At 44.6% G+C, this 20000-nt stretch overlaps 1 protein-coding gene across 1 annotated transcript in view; it reads right to left on the bottom strand.

Annotated features, from left to right (window-relative positions):
- The window catches only part of cdh4 (cadherin 4, type 1, R-cadherin (retinal)), a gene marked incomplete at both ends in the record, with an annotated part of 216856 nt that overhangs the window by 33710 nt on the left and 163146 nt on the right, over positions 1 to 20000 (bottom strand). The window contains 3 exons of the mRNA XM_080845652.1: positions 8022 to 8191; positions 14272 to 14416; positions 19169 to 19324. Coding sequence (XP_080701778.1) covers positions 8022 to 8191; positions 14272 to 14416; positions 19169 to 19324 — 471 coding nt within the window. The remainder of the gene's footprint in view (positions 1 to 8021; positions 8192 to 14271; positions 14417 to 19168; positions 19325 to 20000) is intronic.

The raw sequence follows: 20000 nt of genomic DNA, 5'->3' as shown, positions 1-20000 counted from the left end.
ATGACACATTTACAATTTTTAACACATTTGCTGTTGAAAAACTGATTTGAAAAGGTTGGTAGGCAGAGGATCTAAGCAGCATGTCAAAAGAAATTAGATTCTGTTTTTTCCAGATTTTCATTGTTTATCAAATTAAACTGAGTTCCCCTATCTTTGTTGTTGACAATTACAACTCTTGATTTGCTAGTAAATGAGAGGATACGTTCTGCCTGATTTGATCGAATTTACCTTTGAAAAAAGATGCAAAGTCATTGCTCTTATTAGCAGGAAGAAGTTTACTTTAATACTTTATGAGTTTAAGAGTTGGAATTTGATTCCATGGTGCCTACTGTTTGCCAGTGGCTGTCTTAACATTTTTAATGGAGCAATATTTACCATTTTTGAATTTAAATTATTCAGCAAGATATCTGCAGAGTCTGACAGTTGACGTGAGGTCCTTGAAAGTGCCTTCTCAGTGAGAGCACTTGTGTGTTCATTCATGACTCTGTCTTACAGTCATAGATCTGACCTATGGATAGTGCTGAATGTGTGAGGACATAGACACATCAAAGATCACAGAGAAATGGTCAGATAAGGCCAAGTCCTTAACAGTTGTAGAGATATTTGTGATGATAAGGTCCAGGGGATGACCAAGACAGTGAGTTGGCCCCTGTACATGCTGACTTAATCTGAAGGTGGTAGTGCATTTAGTCATAACTGTTTTCTGGATTATCTCCTAGCAAGTTAAAATTCCTTGATATAATAAGACACCCATGCAAATGACTGACAGCAGTTCAGCTAGCTCATCAACAAAAAATGTAGTTTGTATTGGATTTAGTTTGTATTGGAGGCCTTTCAATAGTATCTAACAGAATATGAGAACACTTAATGAGAGCACATACGTATTCAAATTATATGACTGTTTGCACTGAAATTATTTTTAAAACAATTTTCATGAAGGTCATCATCTACACAACACTGAACCACCGCAGTGCACCTGAATGCCCACAAGCACACAAGCACACAAGCACCTACTACAGAATAAATAAGCACGTGGATCTGCGGATTTGTGACCCAGTTCCCAGCAACTGTGCGCATCCTGCCGGTGACCCGGGCCTGTGTGGTGGACTTTGATAGATTGTGGGCTTTAGCGGAGACCGGTGAACCTGCACCAGGTCAAATGAGCACCGGGGAGAGATCAATTACACGCTTGCCTTCATGCGCATATCCGCACACGCGTGGATATATGCACAGGCACACAAACACACACGCACGCATGCACACACAAAGACTGTCTTTCTCTCTTTCTCTGTCTCTCTCTCCTTTTCTCTCTTTCTCTGTCTGTCTCTCTTTTTCTCTCTCTCACACATAGACACATATGCACAAGCATGCACACTCACCAACACACACACACACACACACACACACACACACACACACACACACACACACACACACACACACACACACACACACACACACACACACACACAGATATACACACAGGAAAATACACAATACAATGCAAACACAATCACTCATGTCATTAATCGCGCATGATTCTCTTTAAGAGTATCCACCGAGACCCCTTATAAGCACTTAAATACAAGCGGTAGCTTAACCTCGCCCTGGCAGCGTGGCTAGCACTCACTCCATCTCATAACCTGCTAACTACCAACACATTTCCGTGCTCTGCGAAGACAACTCTTTAACAGACGCAGAATGAAAACAAATGAAAGATCTACACCAGTATGCCAGCGCTGGGACGCCCGAGGAGAGGCCAATCACAGAGCAGCGCATCCATCTGCCGCTCCAATAACTGGGCCACAGGGACCTCATCTGTGGATGGTGTGCCAGATGAAGATGAGATGGATCGTTTCATATAATAATGTTGCGGTGGAGGAATTGAACATCACATTAAGGGCAGGATGTGTTTTTTTTTATACCCCATGTCTTTCTCTTTTTGTGGAGGGAGGAGGAGTGGTGGTGATGGATAGATGAGATGAAAAGACAGAAGGTTTTTGCGCTGGAAACAAACTGTAGCTTTTCTTCATGGGCACGCTCCTACCCCATATCATTACGCTGGCCTCAAGGAATGGGTAATGTGCATTTGTGACTGTGTGACTGTGTGTAGGTGGATGTGAATGTGTGTTTGTGTCTGCATTAGTGAGTGGGTGAGAGAGAGAGAAAGAGAGAGAGAAAGAGAAAGAGAGAGAGTTTTTTTGTGTGTGTGTGTGTGTGTGTGTGTGTGTGTGTGTGTGTGTGTGTGTGTGTGTGTGTGTGTGTGTGTGTGTGTGTGTGTGTGTGTGTGTGTGTGTGTGTGTGCATGTACAGTATACTGTATATACATACAAATATATATATACATTTATATATATACTGTATACGTAGACTTCACTCCCAGACACCTAACTGTAAGAGACGTGCTAGCAACAGACACTGGCACCCATGGGTGTTAGCCTCCTTGCTAGCACGCCCGCCTTCCATGTCTGAGGCTGTGAGTTCCTGTGTGGAAGCAGATTGCTGTAGAATAAATGAGTCACATACACAGCACTGCTACAATAGCGTATCAAACACATAGAGAGCCCATAGGATTAGTGTGAGTCTACACAGGAAGATAGAAAAAATAGGCAGAGAGAGAAAGAGAGACAAAAAGAGAATGAGAGGACGAGAAAGATAAGGCATGAAAGAGCATTGGAGACAAAGTGTGTAAAAAAGAGGGCTACAGCTCATTGAGCTGTCTGATCAAACTCCGGGTGAGGCAAGGGGTGTAAGGGCAGCTGGGGGTGAGGTGGGGGTCGGGACAGGGTTCAGGGGTCAGGGCACTCCTGTGTGGAGGGCTAATTGGCATTCAGCAGCGCTCAGGCCCAAAGGTGGCAGTGCCAAGGCCAAGTGGTCTCTGCTCCTCCTGAGCTCATAGAACTCTCCACAGCCTCTTCAGCTCTTAATTACTGCATACATATTCATACTACGCATACACTGCATAAATATAACACCACAGGTATTGATGTGAAGGATTATGCCTCAGTGTGTATGTGTGTGTGTGTGTGTGTGTGTGGGAGGTTTGCCTGGGTTTGTGTGTGTGTCGGTATATGAGTCACAGGCCTCACAATATCCCTCTCCATCACTGTTTGTATCGGTGTGAGAGAAGGATAGACAGAGAGATTGTGTGTGTCTATGAAAATATCAATGTTTATGTGTGTGTGCGTGTGTGTCTGTGTGTGAATGTGTGTGTGTCTGTGTGTGTGTCTGTGCCTGCATGACGTGTGTGAAGCACATGTCTTACATTTTTGTCTGTGTCTGTTTGTGAAACGTCTACACTGTAAACCTGAACAAGTTCAGAGAACTCAAAACTTTTGATGTAACCGATTACATAAGAAAATTTGAGTACATATATATCTTTTTTTAAGTAAACTTAACTCAAAAATTATACATCGGCTATACTGATTTTTTTTTTTTAATCATTTTCATAATTTTTGAGTTCTCTGAACTCATATTATACCAAAATCGTAAAGGATTTAGCCTCGTCAGATATTTGTGTTTCTCTGGGTCTTTCGTAAACTAGTTATTACGCCCTTACAAGTTTTTGAAAGGGTATCTTCCTTACGTTCCAACTTCTTGCGCAAGCTCTTACTGTAGAGAGAACTGTCAATGGTCGACCGCCTTCCCAGTGTTGCCACATCATTTACATTTACATCTGTGATTTAGCAGACGCTTTTATCCAAAGCGATTTACAAGGAATTTTGCATTTATAGATCAGGAGCAGTTTAGGGGTTCACACTTATACACTTGGTAAGGAGGAGTGGGGAATCGAACTAGCAACCCTCCAACCTCTGGATTATTAAACGACTCCTCTACCTTAAGTCTGCTGTCTCCTTCTCTCATCAAGAGAGCTTTGCAATGGTGTTCTCAACGACGTTGATGACGTCAGATACTAACATTTTTTGAGTTATCAGGCAATGTTAACTCAAACAAATACATTCCAATACAATTAAAACGTCTGCACTTGCTCAGAAAACTAATACATTTTAAGTTGGGTCAACTAAATACCAGGTTTTAAGTACTGAATACATAATGTTAATGAGTTAGTAGAACTGTCTGGGTTTACAGTGTATTTGTGTGGTGTGTGCGCGTGTCTCCTTGCACACCTTAATTCATGCACACATTTGCACGTTATTCACACTTAAACAAACAACCCCCTGTCTCTCTCTCTCTCTCCCCTCTCCTCTCATTCTCTCTTTCTTTTTCTCCATCTCCCCTCTTTTCTCTCTCTCTCTTCCCCCCCTCTCCCCTCTCTTCATCTCCATCTTCCTGTCCCTCTCTATCCCTCTTTGAGTCTTTGGCCAGAACAAGATGACCTCCAGGCCCACCCCCTGCGCACAGATCATTGGCCGGCCATAACACATGTTCCATTTACACACGGCAAAACATCTGTCCTATCCCACACACCATAGACCTTGCATGCCCCCCCTCAGGCTTTGTGCCAGGGGTATCAGTACCCTTGGACCCCCCCTGACAGGGTCTGGGTGGCAGAGAGGCACCTGTCAGTGTGTCTGGTGGCGCTGGCTTGACAACTCAAACAGGTGTGATTAAATCTCTCTCTCACAGGTGCCAGCCACTCCTAGGCTCTCCCAGACCCCTGCTGTCTTATTGTGACAGGTGTGTGGCAGCCTCCATCACGCACACACACACGCACGCTCAGTGGCGTGGTATGACGTCTCCCAGCTCTACATGTGGAAGATGTCATTTGGTAGTTAAATGGACTGAAAGCAAGGGTGAAATTAGAATGATGCGTGTTGTTCATGTGTGAGATTGTGTGTGTGTGTTTGTTCGTGTGAGTGTGTGTATGGGTTTGTGGTTGTTGGGGGTTTTGTTGTAGTGAAAATTACAGTTTGTGTTGGTGTGTGGTCTGATGCAGAAGTGTGCATTCGCAAATATATGTGTGTGTGTTCGTGTGTGTGTCTGAGAATGTTTATCTCTGTGTGTTTCAGTGTGGGTGGATGGGTGTGTATATGCCTGAATGTTTAAGATTATGTACACAAACATGAGCCCGCGGTTGTGTGTGTTTGTGTGTGTGTGCTCCACCACTCCTGCATCTGAATCAAACACACAGGTGTGCCCCAGTTCTCTATGGCAGGTGGAGACGCTGAGAGATGCAGAGAGACGCCACCTAGCTGATGAATGGGACTCACAGGTGCAAACATGCTGCTGTGTTGAAGACATAAGGCCGGCCTCCATCCATCAACCCCCTACTGGAGCAGAGTCTTCATGCACTACAAACTCACACCACGCAACAGCACGGAAATAATAACAGCACCAACTAAGACCTGAAGTCAGCCAACAAAGTTCAACTTCTGGTTTTCTTTGCTAAGGTGAGCTCTTGCACAATGCCCTGACTCTATATTGATTGTGAAGCTGGAACAGGAATGGGAACGAGGTTATGTTCGTTACTCATGCACATTAGACTTTTCCCTGTGGTCTTAATATATCCGTAGAAGTGCTAGGTGAATATAAAACTAGACATATTAAAAGAGTTAAAGGATGCTTTTCTGTACTCAAACTCCACTAGTGAGTAAATCTACACAAAAGACAGAACTGTGTGTGTGTGTGTGTGTGTGTGTGTGTGTGTGTGTGTGTGTGTGTGCCTGTGTGAGTGTGTGTGTGTGTGTGTGTGTGTGCGTGCCTGTGTGCGTGTGTGTGCAGTGGTGTAGTGGTCCCTGGAGAAGTGGGTATACTCTTAATTTTTTAAGCAGCCCATACAGCACAGGATAAACGCCATGTTTTGAGAAGTGGGTATACGCAATGCTGACTGAAAAAAAAGTGGGTATACTCCGTATACCTGCGTATACCCTGGACTACACCACTGTGTGTGTGTGTGTGTGTGTGTTTGTGTGTGCGCGTGTGTGCGCGTGTGTGCGCGTATGTGTGTGTGTGTGTGTGTGTGCCTGTGTGTGTGCGTGCGTGCCTGTGTGTGTGTGTGTGTGTGTGTGCGTGCGTGTGCGTGTGTGCGTGCGTGCGTGCATGCGTGCCTTTGTGTGTTTGAGTGTGTGTGTGTGCGTGCGTGCGTGCCTGTGTGTGTTTGAGTGTGTGTGTGTGCGTGTGTGCGTGCGTGCGTGCCTGTGTGTGTTTGAGTGTGTGTGTGTGCACCCAAAGAGCAGCTGATGTTATACAGTGATGAAGAAACAAACACTAGACGCCAGCCAAGACAGTGGACACACCACCACATTCATTAACGTGAACAGATCCGACAGTGACTTACGATAATCAACACCACCAGGCCACTGTAGCCCACTATCATCTTTCAATATGTGTGCACACTAAATAATCATCAAGCAGAGTCTCTGTAGGGGCTTCCGGATGGGTTTTTATGTGCTGAGAACAGTGCCCTGAACAGCCCCAGATATATCAGACCTTCCATTTTAGTGATTAGCTATTAGAACGTAAAGACAGCTAGCTAAGTATTTTCAAAAAAGGCATTGCTTCAAGACAGTGTAAAATTGGTATTTAGTGTCTGTTGTGTGTGAGAGCTTTGGAGTAGTCTGGGGTACGAAAAATGTTAAATATGCGAACAATGGTCATGTGTTTGTTTATTTGTATTAGCTAACTTGTATTAGTTTCACACAGTGTTATAGCCAGGTAACAGGTATGCCAATACAGTATGATAAGTCTTAAAGCTGTGTTCCCTATTTTAGTAGCGGTGGCCTGCAAATTTGTTTGTCTCAAGGCAAGTTTATTTTTATTGCTAGCTGACAAATATGCACCCATAGTTTTCTTAATGACCATGGTTCATACTCTTAGCCTGTTCTGGGCCAGATCATATTACTTATTATTCATGCAGTAATGCCTATTAACTATAAAGAATTTGTGCATAATAATAATAATAAATACATTTATTCTTGAAACCGACCTTACAGTTAACTATCAACACACTGATAATAAGGTCTAATGTGTCCATCCCCACAGAAAACAAAAGGGAGATCAGTCAAAATATCAAAAGGCTTCAAACAGAATACTATAGATTTGTCTCTTATGGGGGAACTACAGGAATGTTGCCTAGTTCTACACACCACACACACACAGGCATGGTATTATCAAGTAAAATATGTATCAGTAACAGTAACATCTCTTTCTGACAATGGGCTTATTTGTAGGCTAGTTTATAAGAATGTGTACAGGTACCCCTCACTCCCCGGACCTCATCAATTTTTGAACCCTCGTTGGACCCATCGGTATCATGCTCAAATTGATTTTCATGGTATATAGTCACATGAAGGACATATAACAACACCCTTTGTTTCAACTAGCCGCCTAGGCAAAGCACCATGTGGTTCTGGACCACTCCGCGAAAAAAATGTGACACAAAAAAGCTCTCAAAGCATCACATTGCCAAAAAAAACATGAGCTAAATGAGAAAGAGCACTGCAAGGCATCATGGGAGATTTCAAATAGTCTGCCTTTAGCTCAGCTCTGCCCTCTGATCTGGCATCAAGTAAACCCTAATGTTCCATTTACTACATCTTTCATCATATGAATACTTAATGTGCTGAACTATTGACCATGATTTGCCAAATGTGTGTGTGTGTGTGTGTCAGAGTGTGTGTTTGTGTGTCTAAGTGAGTGTATGTGTGAACTTCTCTTGCCTTTTATTGTTTTGATTAGCTCTCAAGAGCAAGGAAAAACTGTAATTTGTTGCAAAAAAGTCCTTTTTAGAACGAGGCACACTTCTAAGGCTTCCATTGATGCCTCACATCCTGAACTTGTGTTATATGCATTAGTTGTATTCCTGTCTCATAGTCCCTTGGCTATAGGTCGACTTCAGTAAAAAATGCTCATCTTACCCTGCTCTCCCCCACGTAAAGACTGATGACTCTTTGTAATAACCTTTGTAATAACCCTTAATAATAAATGCCAAACTGAAAAGAAACTCTAATTAAGAGCAGCAATATCCTTTACCAGCTCATGTCGAGTACTGACATCCTTCTTTCCTTCTCATGTGGTGAACATTAAGACATTCTGCCTTCTGTGGTTGTCATGGCACTGACCTCTCTGTCCAGGCCGGCTGCCACAGTGACGATGTCTCCTGTCTCCCGGTTGATGGTGAACATGTGCGAGGGGTTGTGCGGCATCTCCGAGAGGATGCGGTACTGGACGATCCCATTGGCTGTGGTATCATCATCTGCGTCGTTGGCTGTCACTCGCATGACATGGGTACCTGCAGGAGGCATTGTCAGTGTCAACCAGATAATAAACACACACACACACATAGCTTTACACACCATTGCCCCCCCCCCCCATCCTCCCCATAACAACCTTTCCCCCCATATAGTCTTTCTGCACACACACATATAACACACACACACACATACCCTTACACACCATTGCCCCCCCCCATCCTCCCCATAACAACATTCCCCCCATAAGGTCTTTCTGCACACACACACACACACACACACACACACACACACACACACACACACACACACACACACACACACACACACACACACACACACACACACACACACACAAACAGATGCATCCTTGCACAGTGCCACAGTCAAGGTAAGCCAAGTCAGGTTTATTTATAGAGCTTTTACAAACAACAGCTGTTGGCCAGAATGATGTACAAGCAAAAACTTAAAACAACTTAAAAAGAAAACAATAAAAACACAATTTTAAAAAGTAAAAGTAAAAAAACATATGAACATAGCAATAAAACGAAAGACTCATACTGAGTTGAAAGCCAAGGAACAAAAAATATGCAGGGGCAGCTTGTTCCAGAGTCTAGGGGCTATGACTGCAAAATCACAATCAACTCTATGCTTGTATTTAGATTTGGGTGCAACCAAAAGGAACTGGTCAGCGGACCAGAGTGACCTTGATGGGATGTGTGGTTTTAATAGATCAGAGAGGCAGGTTGGAGCAGGCACATTTCACCAATTGTAGGCAAACTATCAAACCTTAAATGAATCCTAAAATACACAGGGAGCCAGTGAAGGAAGGTAAGTACTGGGGTAATGGGCACTCTTTTGCGTATCCCTGTTAGAAGACCAGCTGCAGCATTTTGGACCAACTGTAGGTGTTAGAGTGAGATCTGGCTATCAACAATGTACAGGGCCTTACAGTAGTCATGCTGGAATGAGATAAACGCATGTATAACTCTTTCAAAATCATGAAATGATAAAAAGGGCTTGACCTAAGATAAGAGGGGTTGTAAGTTGTTTGTTCTGTAGGCTGTGCGAGGGTGACGGGAGGATATATTTGGAGGGGGGTGGAAGAGGAGTGGTGTTACATTCAGTTCTTGTACACCAGCTGTTAAATGCAAGTTGTCTTCTGGCATACTCTTGTCTTACATGTCTTAATGGCATAAATGGTGTCAATAAAAAGTTAAACACAAAAAAAAATGAGAATGGCAGAATCCCATAATAACAGATTTTTTAAAACTTTAACAGAGCAGATTAGGTGCTGTGAAGGGCTTCAAACTCAGACTGAAGCATCTCAAGAATGTATGTCTAAAAAAGATTGTAGTTGTATAAGTACAACTTTCTCAACATTTTTGGAAAGTGTTCTAGGGGAGGGCCTAGGTGTCCAGAACTGGGATTTTTAATGAGTGGTTGTACTGCATGCTTAAAATATGGTACGAAACCTGGTCCAATAGTCTCAAATCTCAAACAGGCACAAACTGAGCATATGCGAGTTAAGCAAATGCATCCTTGCACATTAACAGAGAAGCGCACTCCCACAGTCCCCCCTCCACACACACACCCACACAGGCTGACGGGTGGCCTCTTGGGAAGGTTGCCATCACTCAGGGATCCTACTTTGTAGGGCTGTGGTGTTCAGTAATGAGCATTATCATGTGTGTGTGTGGGGGGTGTGGGGTGTGTGTGTGTGTGTGTGTGTGTGTGTGTGTGTGTGAGCGCACATACAAGCATCCTCCCACCATTCATTATCCTGGGGCTGCAGCTCAGAGGTTCGGCCCAGGAGCCTCTGTATTTAATGGCCCGCTGCCTTGCGCTGTTTGTCAAGGCGCTGTGGGTAAACACAGCAATTTAAAGCCTCACCAGTGGCTGCCAATGAGCGACCACAGAGAGCGAGTGAAGGAGAGAGAGAGAGAGAGACAGAGAGAGAGAGAGAAAGAAAGAGAGCAATTGAGGACCTTCTGTGCCCTTTTACCCCCCGAAACATGATTATCGATTTGTAAGAGCTTGTCGGATTGCCACATGACCGCGGCCAGGGCAATTAGGGAGGCCTTTTCTCCGAAGCATGCTAGGTAGGCTGAGGAGCCAGATGACATCAGTCCTGTGTTTTTTTTTATTTAGCCTCAGTGATAGGGGGAAATGTCACTCCTCTGTCGACACTCATTTAATTCAGCGTCTGTCGGGGTTCAGGGTACTGGTTGTGGTGGAGGTGGTGGTGGGGGGGGGTTGTTCTCGGGGATGGGGTGCGTGGGTGAGGGAGGTTTTGGCAGGCTGGGACAGGGGTGCCTCCTCAGGTGCCTCTGCGCTGCTCATAATTGCACGGGGAGAGAGGCATCATTCCCATGGCAACATGCATCGAGGAGATAATTGTGGCGGAGAGTTCTATTTCAAACTTCATTAAATCTCAGCGCAGGATCTGTCACTTTGGCCGAGGAGAGGGGGAAGAACAAAAGAGTACAGGCTGAGTGAAGAGTGAAAGAGAGCAAGAGGAGGAAGAAGAGCGAGCAAGAGAGAGAGAGAGAGCGAGAGAGAGAGAGAGAGAGAGAAACAATTACCCTTTCCCTGGATAGTGCTGCATCAATATTTGAACAACTGTTTAAAAAAAGAGGTGAGATATGGGGATTGTGTGTCAACTCTGCCACTTTCAATTTCAATAAGCAGAAGCCCTTAATAGGCTTAAGGAACTGGCCCTTTATATAGAGCTATGAAAGATGACCGTTGCTGAAATGGTTAACCTCTCTGCCTATTAAAAGGCTCTTTAATTTGAAAACTAATTCAGGACTATAATTGGTTCTTGGTTAGAACCACTGAAGCTAAAAATGTAAGTGCTCACTACTGGGGATATGGCTTCTAACACCTGCTCTTACTATGATTCAACTAGCCCTATAAACTGGTGAAATGTCACTCAAAACTAGCCTAACTAATTGTTCCCATACAGAAATATGCAGAGGAAAGAGGCATTTACTTTGCATATACAGTGACTGTGGGCGAAATACATGTATATGTTTAAAGAGAACAGCTCACTAAGAGGGCTGAATGACAGCCAAATAATAGTGCTTTACCAGCAGGCTTTCTCTCCATTCCTGTACATAAACACTGCTTGGCTTTAAATGATTTCCTCAAATGTGCACTGTGATTGTCCAGTGTACGCTGCTGTGATGAGACGAAAACCACTAGGGGGCACTGCATGAAACCAAAGTCAGAAACACACTTCAGAGGTCTTTGTATGTGTGTGTGTGTGTGTGTGTGTGTGTGTGTGTGTGTGTGTGTGTGTGTGTGTGTGTGTGTGTGTGTGTGTATGTGTGTGTGTGTGTGTGTCTGTGTGTGTGTGTGTGTGTGTGTGTGTGTGTGTGTGTGTGTGTGTGTGTTTGTGCGTGTGTGTGATGAGGGCAAGGAATTTGTTTGTACAAGTCTGGAGCAAATAGGGTCCTCTGAGGACCATCATAGAGGCAAATCAGTTCCTCCCCTTCCCAAAAAAAGGAAAAAAAGAGAGAAAGGGCCGCAAGCATGGCAGACACTTTAAGTCCATTAAATGGATTGAACCATCGTCCATCTCCCCTCTCCTGTGTGGAGACGGCAGGGCTTAATTAACCCCCCAGGCCAGGCTGGCAAGCAAGCTCTCCTAAATTTCCACCATCACGGTGTTATGAAACTCTACAGCAGAGAGAGGGAGACAGAGTGTGTGTGTGTGGGGGGGGGGGGGGGGGGGGGGGAGGTTGCTTGGGAGTTTGGAGAGTATGAAGTGAGAATGGAGAGAAATGACAGAAATGCAGAGAAGGAGGCAGAGAGGTAGAAGAGAGAATGTGAAAAAGGGGGAAGAAAGACAAATAGATAGTTAAAGTGGTATAAAGGGAATAGAAGAGAGAGATAAAAAGGAAGCGAGAGCGCTAGAGAGATGAGGAGCTCAGAGCGCCCCTCCTTCGGGATGACAAATTGTGTGTGAGCATTTCCATCCATCCTCCTCCCTCATTTTGTGAGTCTTCATTCTTTATTTTCTGGACCGTAAAGGAAAGAAACTCTCATCTTCTATCCTCTCCTCTTTCCTCTCTTTCTGCAGTGGCCTGCCTCAATGGAAAGGCTGACTGACTGACTGACTGACTGACTGACTGACTGACTGACTGACTGACTGACTGACTGACTGACTGACTGACTGACTGACTGACTGACTGACTGACTGACTGACTGGCTGACTGACTGACTGACTGACTGATATCACACAAATCAACACATTTGTCTTTCACTGTCGGCTGTTACTAAGCTTGATCTAGACTACTGTTTACAGGAAGAGGTGGCAGTCCTCACGCCTCTATGGAGGTCCTAGTGCATTGTGGGTATTCTAATGAGTGCAGAGCTGTGAGCCTGACTGAGTGTGGCTTTGTGCCCTTTCTCAATGCCTCTCCAGTGTGCCAGCGACACACTCGCCCTGCTTCGCTAATGCCCAGAGCCAATAGAATACTTTGGTCATGATGGATCAAATGTAATAGACTGCTTCTCTCCTGAACAATAATAAAGAACAGGATTAGTTCAAATTGGATTACTGATTCACAATGTGCTGTAATGGTAAGATTACTTACATAGGAAACTCAATTTAATTCATTTTAAACAACATCCTCCCCCCAATCCCCCCTCCGCTCTCCCCCCTCATCCCCTGTGTGTGTTGGGGGGTGGGGGATGGGGGGCACAGCATATTCAGACCGAATGCCAATGATGTATTGGTTTGATAGCGCTGGGTTCTGTCTGGGGACTGCGATAAGGGCCGATTCCCTGCGTGTCGTTTTGTCTGCGGATGTTTTCTGCATTGGGGCCCAGATGAGGGAGATTTGTACGGATGCGTATGCAGGGACTTCTGAGGGACTATGGTATCACTGTCCATCGGGCATAAGCTTCTTTCAGCTCCTCTAGCTGATAAACACCCACCACCACTTTTTCTCTCTTCTGTCAGAGAAAAAACACACACATACACTACCCACACACACATCTATTTTTGCACGCATGATTGAATCTTATGATCAGCAAATAAAAAAGAGGGCCACGTTGCCATGACATTTATCACAAGAAAGCGTAGAGGGTGGAGGTTCATCTTCATACTTCAGCTCTCAGGGACGATGTCAATTCAGATGCAGAGGCAAGTGTTGGATAATATATCTGCTGTGTGTGTGTGTCTGTGTGTGTGTGTGTGTGCGTGTGTGGGTGTGTTTGTGCAGCACTCTATATATTACTCTGTATATTATATTATATGTCTGTAGGATGTAACGTATACATCTATATCCACGCAGGCACTCAAACAGATAAACATTTGACACAAACATTACTGGCTGGCATCTTTTCAAAACCCCTGTGCTAGGTTGACCTTAGCACAACTGTAGATTTGGGCATGAAGCACTGCTTGCCTACCCTCTGGCCCGACTGGCAATGTGTACAAAAGAGCGGGAGCGAGTCTCTCTTGTGTGTACACACTTGTCCATGTGTGTGTGTGTGTGTGTGTGTGTGTGTGTGTGTGTGTGTGTGTGTGTGTGTGTGTGTGTGTGTGTGTGTGTGTGTGTGTGTGTGTGTGTGTGCGTGGGTGTGTGTGAGCGTGTGTGTGTATGTGTGTGTGTGTGTGTGTGTGTGTGTGTGTGTGTGTGTGTGTGTGTGTGTGTGTGTGTGTGTGTGTGCACGTGTGCATGTATGTGTGTGTGCTCCTTTGGTGTATGATACGGTGAGTTCCATTTTGTGTGTGTATCACTGTTATGTCTAAGAAGTAACAGCTTGATGGATGGATTTTTAGAAGTCTAGGCTTGCTACCACATCTCTCTCAACTTTAACTCTTAATCATTTACATCTCGAACATGGCGAAAATTACCATAGCTATTATCATGTCTATTATTACCATTATGATAATCATCTTCATAGTTACCATCATAATTATCAACAACCTGGTTAGCATTAATGTCAATTATTTCATACTTATCATATCACTGTAATTATCACAATTGTCTTCCTCATCCTCCTCAGTGACATTAACGATATCCTGGCCATCATCATTGTGATCGCCATCTTCACATTCATCATCATCGTTGCAATCATCATCATGCCTATTCTCAGTGCTCACCTGGTTTGCTGCCTTCAGCCACGGAGCCGTTGTACACCTGGTTGTGGAACTCGGGCCTGTTGTCGTTCATGTCGATGACATAGATGTACAGGTCTATGGGGCTCTCTACCTGGATCCCGTTCATGTCCACAGCATGGGCTTTCACCTGGGATACACACACACACACACACACACACACACACACCATCAGGCATATGGAGTCATAACCACTCTTTTCCCATCTGCTGCCCAAAGCCTGCCCCCTCCTGCTGTTTACACACCCTAGGGGAAAGACGTTCATCCTCTGGCCTGATTGAAAGGAGACGTCTCCAGTCTTCAATCACACAGTTCCCCCAGAATAATGTTCTCACCTTCAGCATGTTATTGGCTATAACGCACGCTCAAAGAAGACAGCTCTGAACGCCAGAGACGACGAGATGGAGAGCTCGCCTCGCACTTTGAATCTTTCATCCGGTGCTGAGAAAAAAAAACGTCTGTGTTTGGGGAGCTTATAAAACCCTAAGCATGTGGGAAGGCAATATCCTTCTACGCTAAAACACCTGTTTGAAAAATCACTGCATATCAGACTAGTTCTCCCCCTGAAGAAAAGTGAGAGCCAGTGAGAGAGAACGAGAGAGAAAGGGAGAGAGAGTAAGAAAGAGAGGGAGAGTCAGTGTGTGAGAGAGAGAAAGGGATTGAGGGAGAGAGTGATGAGAGAAGGGAAGAACATGAGTGCTCCTGTGCGCTGGGCTCTTTCTCTCTCAGATTTATACTTACAGGTATTGCGCTTACAGGATTGATAAATCAGGCCATTATCCTAGGAGTCGCAGAGGTATTAAAGAATGAGGCTGGGAAAGAGGACATGCACACAGGATCCTTGCATCAGCATTCCTTACTCCTACAATTCTTCTGCCCAGACACCTGCCTTCACAAGGACCATGATTCATATGTGCTGTGTGTGTGAGTCTGTCTGTGTGTGTTCGAGTGAGTGTGTGTGCGAGTGAGACAGACAGAGAGTTTGCATGTGTGTGAGAGTGTGTGTGTGTGAGTGTGTGTGAGAGAGAGACAGAGAGATAGTTTGCAGGTGGGTGAGTGTGTGTAGGTATGTGACTTTATGTGTATGTGTCTTTTCTGTATGTCTGTGTCTGTAGGTTTGTGTATGTCTGTATGTGTCTGTGTGTGTGTGTGTGTGTGTGTGTGTGTGTGTGTGTGGGCACACGTGTGCATGTATGTGTATCTGTGTGTGTTAAACTCAAGTGTACACACTCAAACCCACCATGCTCTTGCCAACAGGGGAAACTTGAGAACCGCAAACATGCATTACCAGCAAACAAACAAACAAACTGTAGAGAAACACCAACAAACCAATTCCCTCTTCTGCAACTGCACATCTTCTGATTCTGGAGTCAAGGGGTGAAGAACAGTGGGGGGGATCTTTCTCCCTCTCTCTCTCTCTCTCTCTCTCTCTCTCTCTGTTTGTGTGTGTGTGTGTGTGTGTGTGTGTTCGTGTGTTTGTGTGTGTGAGTGGCAGTGACAGGCAAGGGTGTTAGAGGAAATTGGAACTTTGATCTACTGGCCCAAAGGGGTGCATCTGTCCGTGGGAGTATGTAACTGTGTCTGTAGGAGTTTGTGTGTGTGTGTGTGTGTGTGTTGCACATGAATACATGTATCTATCTGGAGGCATGCTTAGTGCATATGTGTTGGTGCACCTATGTGGTAGGTGTGTGTGTGTGTGTGTGTGTGTGTGTGTGTGGTCCTGTGTGTGTGTGTGTGTGTGTGGTCCTGTGTTTGTGTGTGTGTGTGTGTGTGGGCTGCAAATGCACACCGCCCTGTATGTCATTAGTATGCTGGCAGGCAGGCATGGAGCCACTGAGGTAGAGACAGCTTCAGCTCCTCTCCTCTTCTCTCTTCTCCTTTCCTCTTTGTTTTCTCTCCTCTCCTCTCCTCTCCTCTCCTCTCCTCTCCTCTCCTCTCCTCTCCTCTCCTCTCGCTCTCTCCTCTGCCAGAATACTGCTGCTGCTGCTGTTGCTGATGCAGCTGTTAGCTCCGCTAGCTCAGCTGCAGGAGTCGTCAAACTCATCAGCTTTTTTGGGTACACACACATGCACACACACACACACACACACACACACACACACACACACACACACACACAATACACACACACAATACACACACATCATAGTTATCACACACACACACACACACAGACATACACCTTTCAGCTTTCCCTGATATAAGGCATGCAACCCTGGAGGAGAGGAGGTAGCGGCAGCGCCCGACTGGGAGTGCGTAATCTCTGTGTTTATCTTGCCTTCTCCACGTCTGCCTCCCCTTTGATGAATGATTAAGTGAACTCTCTGCCGCCGCCAAGCGCATCAGTGGGTCGCCTCACTTCAGGAGTCAGGAAAAACCAAAAAAAGAAACGGGCGACAAAACGGAGCAAAGAAAAGACGAGCGAATGCACTGTGCCTGCTCACTCGTTTCAGTGCATGCTAGCATATGCAGAGCAGGATAGGCAGAATTATATAGTCATTATTATTATTATAAAGACACAAAGACACACACACACACACACACACACACACACACACACAGAGAGAAACAGAAAAGTTTTCACCTCTGTGTCAGGAAAAAAACACACAGCATTCTGGGAAATCTTCTGGACCTTCTAGCAAGTGTGTGTAAGTCTATGGTTACATTTTGACCCTGGAAGTCCAGACAGCCCCCAAACCAACAGCATGTCTGGCTGGCTGGCTATCGAGCTGAGCATCTGACTGACGTGGATGTAAACAACCGCACTGCACCTCAGCCAAGAGGAGAGGAAGAGGAGTCCGCCAGGTGAGGGGAAAGAGAAAGACACACCGAAACCTTACACCGACGGCAAGTCCTAAAATGGACTTTTCACACACTGCTCTCTTTCCGTTTAGTTTATATTAGTTGCCTTTTTTGTCTTATGTTTAATATTCTGATAATGCATGATTCATGGATGCACCATTAAAACTACTCACACTATTCAAACTAGTCACAAGGTCCCTGACATTGCGTGTGCAAGGTCCATATTCTCCCTATTCTGCTACCTTGTTGCTCTGTGGATGTCTCCATCACATAGACAGACATTGGCCTGTTACCGGGAAGTGTGACATCACTGTCATGTGATCAATTGGACATGGCACTTTAAGCGGCATGTGTTCCACCCAGTTTCACGCACGGTGTGAGCTTCAATATGTAAACAAACGGCCGGGGGATATCTGTGCGGATCCAGCTGCGATGGAGCGATGGAGGCAATTAGCTCATTGAGTGCTTGATTGATCATGTGGACTGAGATGGCACTTAATGAATTGCTTCAGGTTCACCTGTGACCTGCCTCTTAATCGGAAGGTGAATGCGGAGAGAGAGGAGGAGCAGGTGCTCAAGCGTTTCCACAGGATTGCAATTTACTGGAGAAGGCTGTGGAGACTAATTTGTTTTTCTTTTTGTTGATGTTTTCCTTGGAGTGAGTGCTTTACTATATCATATGTGAAATCACATAATACAACAATAATGGACTTACATATACAGTAGGTCTTTGAATGAGCAATTTAAATGTTTTTTCCAGAAAGGATAACTAAGTAAACCCTGCATACATCCGGTCATTATTATTATAGCAGTTATTACTGAATATGTACTACTAAGTTGTTTGTTCTTCATGCTAGCAAATACACCCTTAATGTCATTATATATCATAAGAAAATCCTAAAGCTCATCATTTATCATCACTAGTGGTTTGTTTCTGCTGACACTGATGGCTTGTTTATGTTAAGTACCACATTAATGTAAAGCATTGCCAACTCTTTCAAACTGTTTAGCACAATAATAGACAGGGGCTGCAAATTAGCACAGACACAATCGCTCAATACTTCTTCTCTGAATACAGCTCCTGGTGGATCATTGTTGTTGTAACATATGGCTCTGTTTAGGTTTATGTTGATCAAATGCTGTCAAATCTGAAAGGGGGTCAACCTTGTGTACTTTTCGTTAATTGATGTGGCTTAGATTTGTTGAAACGACACACCCACTGTTTGACTGTAACCCAAAGTTAACTCCACTGACTTCTTTTGAAAGAGCTGCTTCATACAAGCCCTGATAATCAGACTTTTTGGAAGTCAAGAAAATGAGCTGATTGTTAGGCTGTTGCTGCTGACACAGGGGTTGGTGGAAAATGGCTGTGGTTGTAGTTCATGGTGGAAAATCTAACATCCTGACAGACAGAGAAAGAGAAAGAGAAAGGGCGAGAGATAGATAGAGAGAAAGCAAGACTTTGATTTGATTCCCCACTGGAAAAAACACACTATATAAAAATGGCTGTTCATTAACACTGACAGCCCTATGTGAGTCAGCCCTAGTTGATGTTTTGCTTTCACGCATTCAGCCCAGCGACTGCACTCCGCCAAATAAAATGAAAAAAATGAATAAATAAATAAATAAGCAACCTCCATCTAATTGACAGTTTGAGTAAGTGGAAAAAATATGTTTTGTTGAAACAGCAGAAGGCGCTTCTCACCCTACCCCACTCTCTCACACTGAAAGAAAGGAAGAAACACTTTTTCAAAATCAGAAATGGCCTTGTGTAAACGACACGTCAGCTATAGGCTTACTCAGACCTTCCACTCAGATAATTTGCTTCGGATGACAAGTGACCCACAAAGTTTGACATCAAGCTTATATATGCTGGCACCCGTTGCTGACACTAAATTCTGACGTGTTTGCACACTAAGCTTCGGTTTATGGTCTTTATAACACCGTTCTTTATGAAGAGAAAAGTATTCCACACCAGCACGAAGGACTTGTTAATATCATGACAAGAAGGTATTTGAGTTTGCAGCTTTGAAGAGAGGATGACTTTGAGGTGGTTCCGGTTGTCATGGTTACAACTCACATGGTAGGATGCTCTCTCCTCGCGGTCCAGGGGCCTGGTGACATACATCTTTCCGGCCACTGGGTCAATGTTGTACACGTCGATAGGAGGCTGGTCAGCTCCGGCTCCTGTGATGCTGTAGCGGATCTGGCCCTCTCGGTCTTTATCAGAGCGAATCTGTGAGGATACAGGCAGGAGAAAGAGACATAGAGAGAGAGAGAGAGAGAGAGAGAGAGAGAGAGAGAGAGAGAGAGAGAAAGAGAGAGAGAAAGAGAGAGAGGGAGAGAAAGAAAGGGGTAGAGAGAAAGGGAGAGGGAAGTTTAACACTATGGAACCAGTCTTCACACTTTTATAATAACATATAATGCATGAAAGGGAGGGAGAGACAGAGAAAAGGGGGGGTTGTGGATGGAGAGGGAGGGAGGAAGGGAGAGAGAAACTGTAAAGTTTGTGGGGTGAAGACTTCAAAGGATCTAAAGTGTAAGGGCATTCAGAAATTAGAAGCAGTTCAGGAGAAACAGCTGGAAAAGTTTGAAGAGTGGGTGGGCGCAGAAGTGCTTGAGTGGATCTCACACTCTCTAATGCTTCAGACAGAGAATAACCAGCTTGTTTGGGTGAAGACGAAACAGAAGAGCTTTATTGATTGGGACTGATGATTAATGTTGTCTCTTGTGCCTAGCACATACACAAAAGGGCGTTCATAATCTCTCTTAATCTTTAATCTTACACCTCTGTAAATAGAAGACTGTTCACAAAGAGATGATCGATAACTGCTTCCCCTCTCATCATAAGTCAATGAATATTAATGCCATGACAGGTAGTGGGGATTCTGCCATGTTCCAGTGAAGAGTCT

The sequence above is a fragment of the Sprattus sprattus genome (genome assembly GCF_963457725.1).
Source record: "Sprattus sprattus genome assembly, chromosome: 10".
NCBI lineage: Eukaryota > Metazoa > Chordata > Actinopteri > Clupeiformes > Clupeidae > Sprattus > Sprattus sprattus.
This window is presented reverse-complemented; position numbering and strand designations above follow the sequence as displayed.